This window comes from Talpa occidentalis, unplaced genomic scaffold (assembly GCF_014898055.3).
Source record: "Talpa occidentalis isolate TD23 unplaced genomic scaffold, MPIMG_talOcc4v2.1 talOcc4.5, whole genome shotgun sequence".
NCBI classification, from domain to species: Eukaryota; Metazoa; Chordata; class Mammalia; order Eulipotyphla; family Talpidae; genus Talpa; species Talpa occidentalis.
The window spans coordinates 106,340,834-106,361,835 of record NW_023604861.1 but is presented as its reverse complement, the minus strand read 5'-3'; the positions used below and the strand labels follow the sequence as shown (position 1 = coordinate 106,361,835).

The 21,002-nt window shown below is 36.0% G+C and overlaps 1 protein-coding gene and 1 non-coding gene across 3 annotated transcripts in view; both read right to left on the bottom strand.

Moving 5' to 3' along the window:
• ASB3 (ankyrin repeat and SOCS box containing 3) overlaps positions 1 to 21,002 on the bottom strand; it is a 93,726-nt gene that overhangs the window by 21,430 nt on the left and 51,294 nt on the right. For both annotated transcript variants that reach the window (XM_037528073.2, XM_037528074.1), the window contains exon 3: positions 19,802 to 19,960. In XM_037528073.2, the coding sequence (XP_037383970.1) occupies positions 19,802 to 19,960 (159 nt within the window). The remainder of the gene's footprint in view (positions 1 to 19,801; positions 19,961 to 21,002) is intronic.
• LOC119260077 (small nucleolar RNA U3) lies at positions 19,194 to 19,407 on the bottom strand. The gene has a single exon (XR_005128695.1). It is a non-coding gene; the product is annotated as a small nucleolar RNA U3 (small nucleolar RNA).

The window sequence follows — 21,002 nt, the reverse complement described above, 5'->3', positions numbered from 1 at the left end:
AAGGATGTGACTCACAGATGTACTCAAACAATAGGGTTTCTAAGAAGCTTACAAGCGTAGTTACTCTGTGTAGAAGCTCAAAGCAAAGAAGGGTTTATCTCAGAGTTTTTTGATTATGGGTTTTATCTAGTAAAATGAACTCTAAGAAGGTTCACGGAAAACTCACAAAATTTTAAAAAGAATTATATTAACAGAAACACTTCCAGCTTGAAAGAAAGACTAAAAGCACAAAATGAAGAGAGGCCATTAATCCCGGGAGAGGAGCCCCTGTACCCAATAACAGTCACATCCCTTCCCACCAGCTTCTGGCAACTAACAACTTACCTTATCTTTATGGATCTGCTTATTCTTAACATTTCACGTCATATGTTATAAATGGAATCACACAATATGTGGCCTTTTGTGCCTGGCCTTTTTAATAAGAGTCCATGTTGTAGCATACTGTGTAACAATATTACTTCATTTTTATGGCTGAATAATATTCAAAAGAATGGATATACCACCTTTCATTTCTCCCTTCATCAGTGGAAGGACCATTTGGGTTGCTTCCACTTTTTGACTATCATGCATAATCCACTATTATGAATAATCCTGCAATAGATATTTGTGTAAGAGTGTTGTGTGGATATATGTTTTCTAGCCTGTTAGAGGGAAATTCATAGGAGTGAAATAGGTGGGTCATGTGTTAACTCTAGATTTAACTTTGGAGGAAACTGCCAGACTTTTATAAAATTTTACATTCTCTCCAGCATTGTATGACGGCATCAGTTTCACCACATTCTTGGTAACATTTGTTTACTTTTTTGTCTTAATTTTTTTTTAAAGATTTATTTTATTTATACAAGAGCTGGGGTACAGGCCAGATGCTCGGGAGAGTGAGAGGACTCACCTGAGACAAGTCGGGGAACAGAACAGGCAGACTGACAAAGCACACCACTGAGGGGAGCAGCATGTGAGGCAGGAGAGGTCTGCCACACCATGTGGGATTCCCACCGGCCGGCCGGGATTGAACCCACACTGCAAAGGCTGCAAACAACTTCACAGCTTGGCGCTCAACCGCCTGCGCCGCCAGGGAGGCCCATTTGTTCATTTTTTTATTATAGCCACCACAGTCAGATATGAAGTCATATGGATTTCCCTCATACCTAATAATGTTGATCCTCTTGTTACAAGTTATTAAATTTTAACTGAACATTTTTTCAAATTTTAGTATAATAAACCTTGAAAGCCATAGATACAATCACAAAGTAAAAGATAAAGGATATGACCCAAAGAAAACCTATACTATCACAGAACTAAAAAAGCAGAAAGGAAATAAGTCCTCAGGTATTTACATGTTCTGTTGATCCACATCCTTATAAACACTTGACATTTTCAGTCTTTTTCTTTTTAGTCACTCTTGTGGATGTATATTTACTGTTACCTTTATTATCAGTCATTTCAACTTTTCTTTGGAAGTAGTTAAGATATGAACAAATAAATAAAAATATAATAGTTTTTATCTTGAGTTCCTTTAGAATTCATTAGCTTATGGATAAAAATGAAATTATGCTAACTGTAAACTAAAAATTCAAATTCTGGAATTGAGGTGATGAAACATTTTGATAACAGCTATAGCTGGCTAATGAGTACATGGGTTGGTTTACTATACTCAACTCTCTGATATACTTGAAATGTTCCACAATGAAAGTTTTTATATTTTTCACCAGTTTATGGCCCACAAGCATAATATAGAAGCTGCATGTCCTGACAAATTCTACCCCATCAGGGATTTATAATCTCCTAAACAATCGTGTCGTCTTCTGCTCTCAGACACCTCCTGATGCCAAGAATTATAAATGCCACTTTAGGGTTATAATTGGCAATAGGAATGATATCACCCAGGCCATACGCACTGTTTATCTCCCAATTCTGAAAACTCAAAATGCCAAAGTGATGCTGGTTTCTCTATATTGCCCACTGCACAGGAAACACATATTTGAGCAGCAATGCAAAGGATACCTATTCCCTAACCTACAAGGTGCTCTGTTACAGAGCCTCCTGTGGAGCAGGACTGCTCACAACTTCTTAAGGAAACAGGTCCTACAGCATCTGCCTCACTTCAGCTCCTCTTTCTACACGGCTCAACTATGAATCCACGTAGCTAGAACACCAAGTTGTTCCTGTACCCTTGTCTCTCAGAAGCCCCTCCACCACCCAACCACTCACAACCTCCTCTTAGAAACCATTCCACTGATTCTACCACTGAATTTGCCATCTAACTAACTGATGACACAAGTGCTCAGATATCTCAAACATATCTGAATTACAGATTAGGATCAAGTTGGTACCCTAATCCTAGTGGAAAGAATACAGACTGTATATTCCAATACCATCCAGCTGTTATATACTAGATAAATACTGGTTATATATTTTCTGAACCTCAACTGAAGTCAGATAATATGGATAATCTACTTACCCATGGGTCTTTACACTGACTGAATAAACTAATTATATAAGAAAATATAGTAGCTTTTTAATTAGTGTTTCTTCTTTCCCTCCCTCAATTCCTCTTTCCCCTTCCTAATACATAACAGGTCATACATCTTTTCCTAATCCAGTCTATGACATTACAAACAGGATATTCAAACGCCTAACTATTCAATCATCAGGGGTTTGGGCACAATAAATTCAATCATCAAGTCTAAGTTCCCTGATAAAACTCATTATGAGTCACCTTTAGTGCCTAAACCCTAAGAAATGCCTCTTCACTTTGTAGAATCAGCTCCTTTGTCCAATAACAAAATTGACTGTAACTGTCATCCAGCATTACAAGAAATGCATATTCAAGTTCCCTCAGAAGTGATTATTATCCAGAAACTGAAGTTTCCCCAATTCATTATCAAATTTACTTCCTCCATGATTGATAACTATGACTAATTAATTGTTTCAAATGAATGTTTACCATGCCTTCTCCACAGTAATATTGTTCTTGTCAGTTAATCTTGCAAACATGTATACTATTTTTTATCTTCAAAAAAGGAATCCAAAGTCCATAATCCTCTATCTTTTCATGGTCACTCTCTACATAATCAGCCATTCACTTGCCAGATTTTTTTTCTCTTCCAAAAACCACAAGTGGGGCTATATATGTGTAGAAGCTGTCAACACAGAATCTTTATGCTTTTTCTTGCCCTTCCATTTCCCATCTAAGTTTCCACAGATGCTAAACATATTTCCTTTGATGGGCTAAATAGTATCAATTGTTCATTCTCTCATGTCTCAGTAAGAATAGGATGCAATTGGTGACAATGACAAATCTTGACAGACTCTGTTATAAATTCCAAAACGACAGCCTGCATACTTTCTGACTGACTGGACATATTAGGTCTATATACAGTCACTAACTTCACACTCAAGAGACATCAAATGCCACTCAAATGCCTTCCTTTCAATTCAGCAAAAAAAAAAAAAAAAAACCTTTCACTCATCAATGTTCATAAATTTTCCATACTCTTTCATAAACCAATGCCAGCAAAGAATTTATTGTAAACTAAATTCTATTTACCTAAATTTGCAATTGCAATATATAGATATAATTCAAATGTATGTTTGCACTCACTGTCATTCATAGAAGCTGCCAAACATATTTTATAGACAAATACTTCACCAAACTAATCACTACAATAAGGCTGGAGAATTATTTGATGTTGAGAGGATGTTACTGTAAAACCTGAATGGATACCATATTTGTATATACAATATAAACACTAAACTAAAATTTCTTTTCTTTTCCTCAACAATGTGGTAAAACCAACTTTATTTGATTTTAGAGGTATCTTCGCAGCTCAATTGATTCTAAGCAAAGAAACAATGATTTTCAGATATTATCAAACACAACAAACTTATACATGAAACTAGGATAACTATATATACATAAGAAGTATTCTATAGGATATTTTGAAAAAGAATGGAGGAAGAAGAGGAGGAAACTATTTCATGGGTACAGATGACTAGGACCAGTCATTTCAGCAATACAGATCCGTAGTTCCCTTATATTCTTGTGTCTCTGTCAATGGTAGCAACATCATAATATCTCCTAATCAGAATTTCCAAGTAACATGTGTACAACTGAGCACAGCAACAACCTGTGCACAAAATGGCATCTACAGAAGGAAAATGGACTCAACTCTTAAAATATATCACATTATTTTTAGAATGCCATTAGCAATCCTGGCAGACATTTTAAAAATCATTGGCCACTGTCTATCCAATAATTTGTTCTAGAATCAATTTTACGTAGGTAACAAACATTACATGAAGTAGAGATGACAAAACACTGTATTAAGAGACATACAGGGCAAATAAACTAATTATAATAAAGAGATCTTAGTTGTAACCTGATTCCAACTCACTGAAAAATATATGTACACATATATAACAGAGAAATTTTTGCACTGACTGGATATTTGATGATAGTAATGAATTACTCTTATTTTTAGAAGCATTAATTGTATTGTGGTACTTTTGTTTAATCTATATTCTTTGGAGATATGTACACAAATATCTATGTTTCAAATTACATTATGAATGGGGTATTCCTTCAAAATAATAGCGTGGGACTAGTGCAAAAAGCTATAACTGTAACAAGGTTGGCCTTGAATAGATAACTATTGAAGTTGGGTGTGAGACACAAGGCAATTTATTACATTTTTCTCTGTACTTTTGTATATATTTGAAATTGTCCACAAAGTTTAAAAAATGCCACAACTTCTGAAAATGATTTCAAATGAGAATTCCAAAATCACTGAGTCTCTAAAGTATTCCTCATGTGCACAAAGATATCCTGAATTTTTAAAAAAACATATAAGAATAAAAGTCTATCTGAATATTGTTCAACTTACTCAAAAATATTATTTTAAAGTTATATTTTGTATATTAACTGAAAAAAAATGTTTTAAACTCCAAAGAAACAGAAGAGAGAAAAGAGACAAGAAAGTAGATCAGGGGCCTCCCAGGTGGTATAAGGGGTTATCTCAGTACTGAGAAGCAATCCACAGCGACTGCAGCATGAGTTCGATCCCCAGCTAGGGAGGTGACCCACATGGCACAGCAGACCTCTCCTGTTTCACCCGCTGATTCCCCTCAGCAGTGTATTTTAGTAAATCTGCCAGTTCTGCTCCCCACTTTGTCTCTGGTGAATCCTTTTACCCCCCACACCTCTGGCCTACACCCTAGTTCTTCTACACAAAAAATAAATATTTTTAAAAAACAAACAAATCAGTGACTTCAAAGATGGTAATGCCTAAAGAATCCAGGTGGAAGAAAAAAAATATGAAGGTAAAAATTAAGGAACACTTTATAATTGTGTATATATATATTGAGTATATATATATCCAATGTAAGAATAGCCATTCTAGAAGGGGAAGAGAAAACAGGACAGAGAAGTTATTCAAAGAAATAAATAGGAAACAAACAAGGAGAAAGAACTAAATATATAAGTCCATGAAGCTAAAAGAACACCAGGTTACCAAAATGTAATGAGACATACACCAAAACACATCATGGTGAAACTTATAAGCAGTCTAGACAAATGAAGAATATTGATGTTAGCTACGGGAAAGAAATAGATAAGCTACCCTTATCAGATTTATAACTGACTTCTGAGGGAACAGTATGGTCAAAGAGTTAGTGGAATGACATGATCAAAATATTTAAAAAGATAAAATTGCCAGCTAAGAATATTCTATACTGTGAGGCTATCCTGGGAGTAGAAATAAAGGCCTTCTCAGATAAACAGGAGCTGAAAGGGTTTGCAACACCAGACCACTCCTCCAAGAAGAACATCCACATGAATTGAGCAGAGACAAAAAAACAAACAAAGAAACAAACAAAAACTAAGGATAAAATGGCAGTAGCAGACCCTTATATATCAATAATAAGCTTAAATGTAAATGGATTAAAATTACCAGTCAAAGGACACAGAGTGGCTAGCTGGATCAGAAAACAGAATCCAACTTTCTACTGTCTTTACCACATAGACCTGAGCTCCAGATAAGGAGCAAACAGAACCCAAAGGAAGGCAGAGATATCATACTTTTATCAGATAAAACAGATTTCTAGTTTATAATGTAACATGAGATAGGATGGACATTATACAATTATTAAGAAAGTACATCACAAAGACATAACTCTCATCAATAGGCATTCGTCAAACGGAAGAGCATCAAAATATACATGGCACTTACTATCAAATCTGAATAGGGACACTGAGAGCAACACATTAGAGGTGGGGAGGGGGGAGGTTCAACACCCCGCTTTCATATAGACCACACAGAAAATAAACAAGGGACACTAGAGCCTTAAACAAAGAATTAGAACACATAAGCTTAATAGACATCTATATGGTGCTGAACTCCAAAAAAGGTGAGTACACATTCCACTCAAATGCACAAGACATTCTCCAAGATTGACCACACATTGGGTTACAAAACAAGTATTAACAAGTTGTGAAGACTGAAATCATGCCAAGTATCTTCTCTGATCACAATGGTATCATTAGAAATGAACCACAAGAAAAGAAAGAAAGCAGGAAAACCTTTAATATGTGGAGAATGAACAACACACTAAAGAGCTGACTACTTGTTTGAGAAAATCAAACAAGAAATCAAAAAGTATCTTGACATAAATAAAAATGAGGACACAAGCTACCAGAAATAAGAGGGAAGTATACAACAATACAGGCCAACATTAAAAAATAAGAGCTCAATTAAATGTTTATCTCTCACCCTAAGGAACTAGAAAAAGATGAATAAAATGAAAAGCCAGTTGAAGGAAGGAAATAATAAAAATTAGAGCAGAAATAAATGAAATAGACAATCAAAAATGACAATCCAAAAGATTAATTAAACCAAAATCCTGTTTTTAAAAATAAACAAAATACATACTCTAGCAAGCATCTCAAGATAAAGAGAGAAAACTCAAATAAATAGAATCAAAAATGAAAGAGAAGTTACAACCCAAATCTCAGAAATTCAGAGGCTCATAAGATATTACTATGAGCATTTGCATGCTAGCTAGATAAATAACCTAAAAGAGATGGACAAATTCTAAGAAATATACAGCCATAAAAGACTGAATCAGAAAGAAATAGAAAACCTGAACAGTCTTTCCTCCCTTCAGTCAAGCAAGTATGTCTATAAAACTCTAGTTAAAACAGCAGAAAAGAAAAAACGGAAGTTCGGCAGGTAGAAACATCGCCATTCCCGCAATGATTCTTATTATAGTACTGAAGAAACATATAAGATCAAGTCTAAGAAAGCAAGAATGACATGGAAACATCCTTTGCTGCAATAATTTCTGTGGAGATATTTTTTATTTTTTGAAAAAAAAAAAAACTAACAAGTTTTTGCATTTCCTAAATTAGACAGAAAAAGAAGAAAGCAAAAAGAAATAATCTGGGAAAACATATCCTTCAAAAACAAAATATTTTTGAAAGGTAGTAACAAAAGAAACAGAAGCAGTCTTTCACTCACATAAAACTCTGGACCAAAATCAAAACTCAGTTGCAACAATAAGCCCCACAAGAAGAGTTCATGCAGGTAGGGACTCAAAATAGGATCTCACCTGGGAGAAATATGGCAGACCTTTACATACATATACCTGGAGTGGTGAACAATAATCATTGCTCAATGCAGCATCATTAAAGAATACATTTTTAAAAAGGAATCTTTAGAAGTATAATTATCCTACTGAATGTTCTTTTGAAAAACTTCCCACTATTAATATGTTTTCTTGAAAACTGTTATAGGCAAGTTTTGTACAAAAACCCAAATTTTACTTCTATAAACTAGAAATATACTCTCATTCTGAGGCTCAGATTTTGACATGAAAACCATCATAGTCAGTGAGGCTGTAATGAACATTTTAACCACAGGCTGTCTTCTAGTTACACCAGCAGACTTGCAATTTCTGAGACTCTCAGGGCTTACCTATATATTCTATTAGTACATTTGATTTATATATGAGTTTAAATTATATCCATGCTTTTCTACATGCACTCAATTCTCCATTGTGCACTTTATTTTTTTTCTATAATTCAAAAACAAAGTAATCTTTCTACTGTATATTTAATTTGTAACATTTCCTCCTGTCTCAGGAAACAAAAAAGAATGTTCATAAGTCATTTATCTAGTCGGTATTTCTCTGGTTCTGGGGTTACACTGACATCTGGTGGCAGTGGAAAAAAAACTCCATGGCAATGATTAGGGTGTTGCTAATTTAGTCTGTGACATCAGTGTTGCTAATTTAGTCTGTGACCTCAGAGTTTGTTTCTTCCAAGATGAACCTTGGTAAAACCCAGGACAGCAGAACTATCAAAGTATTATCCTAATTCCAACAATGGCATACATTAGTTGCAACACTTCACGTGGTAACGTGACTGACAAGTATGTAAAATCCTCACTATTATTTTAAGAATGTCACTGGGTAAGCAGGATTACCCAGTTACATATTTCATAATTAAATCTTACAATCAGAATAGTAATAAAGTAAGGTCTTCCTATTGAGGATATGTACATAATTTCAAACCATTCTATACATCAAGATAGACTCATATAATGTGTCCTGGCTAGTTTGAAGTATGGTATTTTGTTGATATTTAGGCAAAAAAAAAAATTTGAAATTATAATGAAAAGTTACACTTTTGTCTTATTAAATATTTCATGTCTACCCAGTGACTAAAACTCTCAAAGATGTATACTTACGAGAAAAACACATTATGTTAAGAATTTAACAAAAAGGTATGGTATATACCCAATCCAATTCTACTTAGGGCACTTACAGGTGTCATGGTTTCCGACAAAGAGATATATAATGGCCAATTAGATATAGGAGACTAAATCAAAAAAGCACATCTTTCAATCACATGTAGGTCATAAAAAGTCATGAACCTAAAATTCCATCGTCTTATTATGCTTTATTTTTTCATACCTCCCGAGGAGCAGTGAAGAAAAACATCTGATTTAGATAACACACTCCCTGAACTTACACCTTCTTCTAGAACTGTAACACTGAATTCTGCCACTTTCTGTAATTTTCACATTTCTGAAGCATTCAAATATCAGGATTCTTCCTATAGGAGCCATTGCTATAAGTATGCTCGCCATAGTACAGCTGAGAGAAATAATCCATTATACTCATAAGTTCCTATAAGAGAAAAAGTATTTGGACAAATTATCCTTTATCCAAAGGATTTGTAAGAACAACACTTCTTTTTCAGCTGGAATAGTCAGTGATAATTATATATAATTAATTGGCTAATAGTGATAATAATTATGAAGAATTGAAAGATAGTTTTGCATTCACTATGTAATGATGTAGTTTGATAGCCACAAAGGCATACTATACAGCAGTACTTTTTACTCAGTATCCTTCACAGATTGGCTGTCAATCTGAAAACTGTCCCTCAGCAAGGTAAAAAGTTTTGACAGAATGAGGGCCTCCCTGGTGGCGCAAGGGATTAAGCACAGCACTAGGAAGCAATCCGCAGCCTCTACAACACCAGTTCGATCCCCAGCCGGCCAGGGAGAGCAACCCACATGGCGCAGCAGACCTCTCCTGACTTGCCCGCTGCTCCCCTCAGCAGTATACTTCGGTCAGTCTGACTGTTCTGTTCCGCACTCTGGCTGGTGAATCCTCTCACCCCCTGCATCTCTGGCCTATACCCCAGCTCTTAGATGCATAAATAAACAAATGTTTAAAAAAAAAAATTGGGGGCCTCCCCTTGGTGCAGCGGTTGAGGACTGGGTTGCGTCAGTTTGACCCCGGCTGCTCCCCGGCCACCGGAGGAGGGTCCCACATGGTGCATAGACCTCTCCTGCCGCCCGCTGCTCCCCTCAGCAGTGTACTTCGGTCCTTCTGCCTGCTCTGCTCCCCGCTCTGGTTCTGGTGAATTTTCTCACCCTCCTGCGCTTCTGACTGTACCCAGTGCTTGTATAAATAAATAATCTTTAAAAAAAAAAAAAAAAAGAATTTTGTGTAATGTTAAAAATGATGTGGCAAACATTCCTCCTTACTCTTCGTATAAAGCATAGAAAATCAATTAATCCAAAATCAGCAAAGAAAATTAGAAGTAGAAATTCTTCAGTTTTTTGCAAAACTATGATTCAGCTAAAACTCTAAGTAATAGTAAACTGATAAACAAGTACAAGAGCTTCCCAAAAAATGGAGGTTAATCTTGGTTATTTGTGAGAAGGGGAGAGAAGATGTTTCAGCTGCATATCTCAAAAAAACAAAACAAACAAAAAACAAAAAACAAAAAAAACCCACAAAAACTAGCCAAGTAAACTTGTTAAACTTGTGACATGTAAAACATAAATTTCCAGCAGAGAGAAAGAATTCATGGACTAGCAGCAAGACTTTCTCTGGAACCAGATGAAATCTGAAACTCAGAAGACTGGATCTGAAAAAGAAACACACTAAGAAGCTACATTTGAAAGAGTAGTCTGCCTCTACTACCACAGAAGAGAAACTGCAATTCAAATCCCCACAGATACCTATGCCCATTGACTGCTGAAAGATGGCTAAATGAACTCACACCCCAAAATCTTAAGTCAAAAGGAAAACTAGCTAATCTGAAATGTGGTTCTAGCTCCTTCCCATTAAAAATCTTCCTAAAAAAGCTGATCAAGCAAAAACTCACATTTACAGATGAGTTATCACAAAGAATCAGCACAAATTCATACAAAAGTACAAAAGGGGTAGTAGGGGTTCACAAAACTATTAATAGGCATCCTCCCCGGAAAAAAAAAAACCCTCTTATAGTAAAAATATTGTCACAAACTGAAGAAAATTAAAATTGTGATTAAACCTTTTGCTATAAATTTTTAAAAGTCAGTAAAAAAAGGAGCAACAATTAATTATAAATAGTCAAATAAAAGATGGCTAGATGACAGGAGATGATGTAATATATGTATTTAGAAAGTTTGGAAAATTTAGAAAATATGTGGAAAAAATAAAACAATCATAGAAATGCAGTTGGAATCAGAAAAATATAACAGAATAGATATTCCTGAAAAGGGGCACATGTTATTAAAAAACAAGTTTTAAAAAAAGACAGAGTGAGAGAGGAAATAACAGACAAGTACAAAGAGATAGGTATCCAATATGCAACTAACTGTAGCCTAAGAAGAACACCATAATATTAGATCAAATACCTAAAAGATATAATTCTAGACAGATTTACTATATAAAGAAAATCCAAATCTATATATTAAAAAAGGACATACCATGCTTCACAGCTGATAAGAGAACACACATGAAAAACAGCTTTGTCACAGTAAAAGAAGAGAAAATCACAAAGAAAGTGTGATCTAAGAATTATAAACCAAACCCAACTGCTATTCAAATATAAAATTATCATCTAAGTATGAACATGCAAGCGCTCATGACACATTTTTTCCCATAGATTCTTCTACTAAAGGAAGAATTTTATTACCTAAGAAAGACTAGAAAAACCATGGTAAACTAACTGGATAAACTTATAAGTCATTTAATCATATAACTAAAAATAAAGTGAAGGAATTAAGATGCCAGAACAAGATGAAAATGTTATTTTCACTGACAATGAAAATGAGATGTAACTAACAAATACTGGCAAAGAAAGTGAGAAAGAGTTACAAAAGGATAAAACAAAAGATACTGATTTCCTCATCACTAAAAATTGAAAGTTTAAATCGATTATTCAAACATGACTAACAAAATAAAAGGCTGTATAAATATAATTAATTGTATAAAGGTGTAACAAGAAATATAACATATAACCTAGTTTCATAATTGCTTACAGTGAGGAATGAAAAGATATTACAACTTTACATAAACAACACAGGGAAGCCTCCATGGTGGCACAGGGATTAAGTTTCATACTAACACCACCTGCTCTGCTCCCCACATTGTCTCTGGTGAGTCCTCTCACCACCCCCACACCTCTGGTCTATACCCCAGTTCTTTGATCCCCGATCTCCAGCCAAGGAGATAACCCACATGGCACAGCAGACCTCTCCTGTCTCGCCTGCTGCTCCCCTCAGCAGTGTATTTCAGTAGATCTGCCTGTTCTGCTCCCCACTCTGTCTCTGGTGAATCCTCTCACTCCCTGCACCTCTGGCCCATAACCCAATTCTTGTATGCATAAATAAACAAAATAAATCTTTTAAAAAAAAACCAAAAACATGCCCTCAAGTAAAAATGTTGATGTTACCATCCCTAAGGAAGATGATTAATCAGTTCTTTGAAAAAATCTAAAAATAACTCCAAGATAAAGTTTAATTAGTATGTGTTAAATACACAAATACCAAATCTCAAAATTCCTGGCACTTGAAAAAAAAATACCCATGAAAATCATGAAGATACAAGTGAAAAGTGATGTACATAGTGATTTATTCAAGTGTGGAATATATCAGCAGTGTCACAGTTAAAAAAATATGCCACATGGGCTAACGTATGATATATTTTGCAGTTAAATATTGAAATAGGCAGCCTTACATAACACTATTTATCAAACACTTTGTTCTTATTAAACATCACTGTTACGCTTAACATTGAAGGTTACACAGAATAACCAGAGACTCAGAAGAACAAAAATGAAAAACAATCTATCAAAAGCCAAAACTGCATGCTGTGCAGTTCCCACAGAAATTGTTCTATGAAGTCACACTGGGCTGGATTTAAGCCTCCAATTTATCACCTTGTTTTATATATAGCAAAATAAAAAGAAAGTCTTTCCTACCTTATTAGTTGGATTTTCGCTTAGAATCTACTATATTTACAAATAAGGATATTGGTAACTCCAAAGCAAGTTGACAAATATATCCTTAGAATATTTACTATGTTTACCTATCTGCAAGGAAAAAGGAGAAGGGAAAGGAGAAGGAAGGATGGAGAAAAGAAATAAGGGGGCAGATTATTAGTTAAAACATAAATTTTAATGTGTATTAGCCAAAAAAAAAAAAAAAAAGTTCTAGAAAGCCAATTTTCTCATGGAGAGAGAAAAGTTCTCAAGTTTTCTGGATTTCCCCTCTCTGTATGCCTTTCCCATTTTGATTCTTTCTGCCATCAAACTGAAGAGTTCTCTTTTGAAGTTCATTTTTAAGAAAATATTGTTGAGGACCTCCCTGGTGGCTCAGCAGGTTGAGCACGGCGCTTTGAAGCTTTCTGAAGCCTCTGCAACGTGGGTTTGATTCTCAGCCAGCTAGGGAGATTCCCAATTGGTGTGGCAGACCTCTCCTATTGCGCCCCTGTTCCCCTCAGCAGTGCTTTCAGTCTGTCTGCCTGTTCTGCTCCCCACTTTTTCTCTGGTGAATCCTCTCACCCTCCCGCACCTCTGGCCTGTACCCCAGTTATTGTATAAATAAAAAAAAATCCTGTTGAATTCAGTGTAGGAAAGATGCTCCCATTATAAATGGTGAAGTAGATTTTCTAACCCATTGCATTCAACCTTAAGGTCAATTATCATTACATATCACTGATGTCAATGACTTTTTTTCAGTGACATAAGTTTCCTTAATTCTGTATTCATTTTTAAACCTTGGGCCTCAGGTTTTACATTCCGTAGCCTCTAGCAAGAGTCTAGGTGGCAACCTGGCCATCAGGATACAACATACTCTGAAGTTTTAGCAAAAAACAGTTTTGGAAGGTAACTCCACAGGTGGGGAAAGAAGCAATACTAGATGGAACAGCCTTTCTTTCCTCATTTTACATCTAGTTAGTTTAAATACTATTCCTCATCTAGAAATTATCATCTTTACTGCAACCATGAAGAGTTCTGGATTTCACTTAGTAAGAAAATCTCTTCCACTCTTGACTGAATTACTGTTCAAACTAAGTAGAAACACATACGGAAGCAAAGCAGATTGCTAAAGTTTCTAATATTTTTATGGGGCAGAGCAGACACTGAAGCCCAGATCACCTAACGCTATATGTTCATTTTTCCAAGGTAAGTTCTTGCAAAAACCAAGAACTGTACTTTTCTTCTTTAAAAAATACTGTACTGGGCCTCGCCGGTGGCGCAGCGGTTGAGTGCTGGGCTGCAAAGCGGCCTGCAGCCTCTGCAGCGCCGGTTTGGTCCCAGCCACCGGGCAAGGGTCCCACATGGCACGCAGACCTCTCCTGCCGCCCGCTGCTCCCCTCAGCAGTGTACTTCGGTCCTTCTGCCTGCTCTGCTCCCCGCTCTGGCTCTGGTGAATTCTCTCACCCTCCCGTGCTTCTGACTGTACCCAGTGTTTGTATAAATAAATAAATAAATCTTTAAAAAAAAAAAAAATACTGTACCTCCTTCCAAGAAAGAATCTAATGCAATTAATGAAGCACTTGAACACATAAGAATACTAAATGTGGCCCACCTCCTTGGGCTTAAATCCCCCTGCATAAGTAAAATTATTTTTGTATTAGGCAACAAGAAACATATTAGGATGGTATATTTGCTGCCAAAGAAATTAAATAAATTCTATTACTACAAATAACTGATTAAAAATTTTCCAGTGATTTGGATTATCTCAGTAACTTTTCCTTCATTAACATAAAAAAATTGCAAGTTAACCATACCCTGAAATATAAACCACTAAAAATATTGCATCTCTAATTTGCTCCAAAGACTTATTTTAAATTTTCTCTAAAAATTTGAATTTCATAAATGGGACTTTAATATTTTTAAATACATTGTAGTGACCAAATTAGCGTTTCTCAAATAGTCCCAAGGAATGTCAGTGCTCTTTGAGATATGTGTTCCACAAAGAATATTATATTAAATACATTTCAGGGGCCTCCGTGGTGGCACAAGGGGCTAAGCACCACACTATGAAGCAATCCGTAGCCTCTGCAGCACAAGTTCAATCCCCAGCCAGCCAGGGAGCAACCCACATGGCGCACAGCAGAACACTCCTGACTCGCCCGCTACTCCCTTGCCTATTCTGTTCCCCACTTTGTCTCTGGTGAATCCTCTCACCCACCGCATTTCTGGTCTGTACCCCAGCTCTTATATGCATAAATAAATAAATCTTTTAAAATAAATAAATAAATACATTTCAAAGTGCTGGATAAAATTTAAGACAATGATTGTTTTGTAAAAGACTTTCATTTTTTCAATCAACAAATAATTTACTGAATGCCTACCATGTTCCAGGCACTGGTCTGGGTTTGAGAGGTACAACAAGTGAACGAGATAAATAAAATCTCTGACCTCATGGAACTTACTTTCCAATGGAGGGGACACTCAATAAACAAAGAAGCAATCAAATAAAATAACTGCAACAGGTGAAAACAGCTATGAATAGAGTTAACAGTATAGCAGAGTACAGGGTACTTCAGACTGATAAACAGAGGAAGTTACATAGCATTTCACATATGTGATCAGTAACCCTTTTCTCTCTCTCTCTTTTAAAAAGATTTATTTATTTATGCATATAAGAACTGCGGTTTAAGCAAGAGGTGCGGGGGGTGGGGGTGAGAGGATTCACCAGAGAGAGAGGGAAGCAGAACAGGCAGATCTACTGAAATACACTGCTGAGGGGAGCAGCAGGTGAGACAGGAGAGGTCTGCTGTGCCATGTGGGTTGCTCCATGGCCAGCCGGGGATCAAACTCGTGCTGCAGTGGCTGGGGGTAGCTTGATAGTGCTGTCTTTAACCCCTGTGCCATCAGGGAGGCCCAGGAACCCTTTTCTCAATGAACACCTATTTATAGCTCACTGAATCAAGTCAAGAAATGTGATTCTAACCAGTACACAGGTAACAGCAGGGTGATTCTCAACCCAGCAGGTTTTTGTAACTTCCTCAATTATAAAAGTAGGGACAATGAAATGAGCTAATTTATGTAAAACACCTGACACAGGGCATGGGGTATACACTCTATGCTAAATAAATGTCATTGCTAAAATGAATACAGTACTATCTATCTTCCTCTATCACTCCAGGATGACTTATTTTTCCCTCTTTTAATATCTGCAACCTTTACTTTCATCGCTCTACAAGACTTAATTCACTTCATTCACTCCTCCTCTTGAAAACAGCAACTAGAATAGAGATTGCATATCATCTGGGCCTCAACAGCAGCTAATTTTATATTTGTACATAATATTCAAAATGGGTTAAATGTAAATGTAGGAAAAAAAAACTTTAAAAAAAAGCTATCTCCCCTCAAGGAAACTTGAACCACATTACAGGAAGTCTTCTATGAAAGATTTAATAATTATACTTTTCATATATTCAAAGTATTTTTATAAATTAACATTATTAGTAATGAAACATGCTTTCTGGTAAGATTTGCTGAGTTACTATTTCACTTAGGTGGTATTACTGTTCGAAATGCATAACCTAAACTTTATCAAGAGAAAGAATTATATAAGCCAAAATTAAAAATTATTCTGCAAAATAAGTGGCCAGAACCTTCAAAAATATTAAAAACATAAAAGATAAAAGCTGAAAAATATTCCAAATTACAAGAGGTTAAGAGTCATGACAACTAAATGTAACAAGTGATACTGGATGGGATCCTAGAGCAACAAAAAAGATTTTTGCTATGAATTACATTAGTAGAATAGTTGGGAAAATTAAAAAAGATCTGTAGATGAAATAACAGTTGTGTCAAAGTTAATTTACTGATTTTGATGCACATATGGCAGTTTTGTAAGAGAATTTCATTGCTTATAGGAAGTTCATAATGGAAGTATTTATAGATAAAGAGGCACTGTGTCTATAATTTAAACTCAAAGTGCTAAGGAAAAAAAAGTATGGAAAAATATATACAGAGAAATAAAATGATAAAGCAAATATGGCAAAAGAATAAAATTTTGGTGAAAGTAAGAATCCTCTGTACCATTACTGAATATTTCCATTATTATTATTACTATCATTCCAAACAAAATGTGCAAACGAAAGTAATGGAGAGGGGCTTCCCTGGAGGTGCGGGGGTTAAAGTTTCAACACTATCAAGCTCTCACCAGCCAATGTGACCTGAGGCCTAAGTTCCTCGGCATGCCAGGGAGATAACCCACTGGCATAGCAGACTGCTGTTCCTCTCAGCAGTGTTATTTCAGTCGATTTGCCTGTTCCGCTCCCTACTCCGTCTCTGGTGAAGCCTCTCACCCACCCCTGACCCCCACACCTCTGGCCTGCACCCCAGCTTTTGTATGCATAAATAAATAAAACAAATCTTTAAAACAAAAAAAAAAAGAGAGAGAGAAAAAAGGAAAGATGGCAAAAAATCACATGAAAAGGTACTCTACATCATTAGCAATTAACAAAATGCAAATTAATATGACAATGAGACTAAACTAAAATGTAAAAGGGAAAAAGTTTAGAAATACCAACTGTTGTTGAGGATGTGGGACAACTGAAAAATATTAAACATAACTGGAGGAAACACAAAACAGTAAAATCAGTTCATTAGAAACACTCAAAATTTTTTTCGTCAAAGTTAAATATACATTTACAAGTGACCCAGCAATCCTAAATGTTAATGTAAGAAAATTAAAAATTATATTCAAACAAAATCTGCATGTAAGTATTTGTAACAAGTTATTCATAATTACCAAGCAGTAAAACAACTCAAATGTCTTCAACTGGTAAATGGATAAATTAGGGTACATTTCTATAACAGAATACTATATAGTAATAAAAAGAAATGATACATATAGCAACATGGATACATCTTAAAAGTATTATGTAGGTGAAAGAGGCTGCATGTTATTCCAAATATATTTATGACATTCTGCAAAAAAGCTAAACACAGGGATGAAAACATCAGTGGTTGTCCAAGGTTGGGGGGCAGGGGAGGACGGAGAGGATGATTGAAAATGGGAAGTATGATGGAATTTGAGGACTTGATAGAATGGGATTATTCTGTATCTTGTCATTATGTATGTATCAAAATTCACAGATCTATATACTGAAAACAATGAATTACAGTGTATATAAATTTTAAGGATTAAAAGGAAAAATACTTTCATAGACATTTTATTTTCAGCCCAATAAAGATTAGTTAGGTACTATTACTCTCATTGTATTAGTGAAGAAACTGAAGCACATAGCAAATAAATAAATATACAAATTACATATGGTGAGACCAAAACTTTAGTCCAGATACAGTGACTATACAAAATGTTATTTCCTCATGTTCCACCTTATTTTATGAGTCATAATGTCCCTGAAGACAAATACATTCAAAGGGAAGAAGGGGAAAAGTTACTGAAATGTGCCATTTAGAATCTGGCCATTGTCTTTAAGGAATTAAAAAATAGTTCATTGGGGCCTCCCCAGAGGTGCAGTGGGTTGAGCGCAGCGCTGTGAAGCTGTCTGCAGCCTCTGCTGTGCAGATTCTATTCTGGCGGGCCAGGGAGATCACCACATGGCACTGCAGACCTCTCCTGTGGTGCCCGCTGCTCCCCTCAGCAGTGTTTTTGGTCAGTCTACCTGTTCTGCTCCTTGCTCTGTCTCTGGTCAAGTCTCTCACCCTCCCATGCCTCTGGCCTGTACCCCAGCTCTTGTATAAATAAATAAAAATCTTTAAAAACAAACAAAGTTCATAACTGAAGAAGTCTCAATAGTGACCAATAGTGGCAACAAATTAACTGGCATTAATGGATTAGCTTGCGATTTCTTCCATTTAACACTGATTTTTTTTTTGGGGGGGGGTTTCTTTTACAGATTTATTTTTATTTATTTATGCATGCAAGAACTGGAGTGTAGGCCAGACGAGCAGGGTGGGGTGGAGTGGGTGAGAGGATTCACCAGAGACAAAGCAGAGAGAACAAGCAGATCCACTGAAACACACTGCTGAGGAGAGCAGCTGGTGAGATAGAAGAGGTCTTCTGTACCTGGTGATAGTTTTGATAGCTCTGAGACTTAGCCCCTGGTGCTACCAAGGGAGGCCCCTGACAGTTGTCTTTGATTATGCCTCAAACCTTTTCACTTAGACCCACAGAAAAAAATCAATGATTAGAAAACTGTAGACTTAACTGCGCTCTTCCTCATTTAGCACACCCTTCATGCAGACCACCCGGCACTTGCTTGATGAGGGCCATGAACCATAATACTCAGTACATGAAAGTGTCTGCAGTTTAATTTAAGGTACTGCTCTAACACAACAAATCACAATGAAGCCATAAGCTAAAAAGGAAAAAACAAACCAGTTACATCTATTCCTAGCAACTATAGCACAAACAGAAGCCACTCAGACTGCGTCCTCTCCCTCTAACTCCCCAGGATGGAGAGAAGAACGATCATCAATGGCAAGGAGCAGTTGCGCAAGCAACACTCAGAGCCGGCTTCACACTCAGGAAAGGACGCTGCGCCTCCTCCTCGTGGTTTCCGGTGCTCTACACAATCAGAGAAACTTCTCTAGTAACGAACTATAGAAATGATCCCTGAAAGTATAGTCTTTAACACCGATTTCTTAATGCTAAGAAAAAGCAAATGAAAATGTAAAACAGTCATAGGTAAACTTTTAAGTACTACTACTACTACTAAGCTCTACCTGGTCTTCAAAAGGACACTGAGGACAGCAGCAATGGCGACTAAATTCAGAACGGATTTTACAACTTTAAATAAACATTTAAAGATATTCCCAAATGTTATCACCAAAAGATAGAAAACAAGGGCAGAACTTTTAAAAATATACCTTTGGTGTCAGAATCAAAGGGGCAGTATAATATTTGTCATGGAATAAATTATAAATATAATATCTCTAGGGGAAAATGAAACATTGTTACTTTAGAAAATTATTAATTAATTAAAGTAAAATAACTGCATCTGTACCACAAATAGCATACTTCACCTAAAAACAGTGGTGTGGTTTCCTCTAAAGTGGTTTCATTAGGATCTGCCCCAGCTTCTAAAAGAATCTGTACAATCTTCCAATGTCCTTGACTTGCAGCAAGATGTAATGCAGAGACGCCTTCAAAAGTCTTTGTCTTAATGTAGTTTTCCGACGACTCTAAGAAAAAATAGAAAAAAAACAAGTAGAAGATCTTATCTACTTCTTGGAATTAAAAAAGAAAGATTCCAAGAAAAATTTAATGAAATATAAGTAATCTTAAGTAGGAACTCTCCTAGTTTAGAACTCCAGAAAATCAAGAAACACTACAGAAGTCACAGTGTGAACAGTCCCTGGTATTTTTAACACACAAACACTGCCCCAAAATTCTCTAATTTTTGATGGTTAAGAGGAGAGCAACAGAAGATGAAAGGTGACACAAAAAGCAAGATCTGAAGAAGATGAAGCAAACACTGCTTAAGCAAAAGTTGTTGTTATTATTACTGAAATACAAATAAATTTGATTTATTTCTACATTTCCATGAGGGAAATGCTCTCATCTCTAACATTACTTCTTGTACTCAACTAATAATATGAATGTAGTTTAGAATATTCTTTTCCTAATTTAGGACTACAGTCTTAGAGTTAATGAAGACTGCATTTCTAAAATAATAAAATGCACTAAATCTATTCAGCAGCTGAAGGGAAAAATTGTAAAATAACTATTCTGACATGAAAAGAGAAAGAACAGTACATCAGGATGAGCTTTCTGACTAGAAAAGAATATTCAAATACATTTCTGTGTCACTAGAGCTAGTCTGCAAACTCAAGCTACATAATCAACTTCAGATTCTGAAAATACATACTAAATTTTTTATTTTTTAAAATTTTTTTTTTTAACAAATTTTTGGAGAGTTTTTTACTTTTTTCTTAAATTTATTTATTTATTTATAAAGCGTGGGAGGGTGAGAGAATTCACCAGAGCCAGAGTGGGGAGCAGAGCAGGCAGAAGGACCGAAGTACACTGCTGAGGGGAGCAGCGGGCGGCAGGAGAGGTCTGCGCGCCATGTGGGACCCTCCTCCGGTGGCCGGGGAGCAGCCGGGGATTGAACCGGTGCTGCAGAGGCTGCGGACAGCTTCACAACCCAGAGCTCAACCGCTAGGTCACCGGGGAGGCCCCATACTAAGTTTTTCAAATGTGAGGCATAAAGTGTATTTTTGT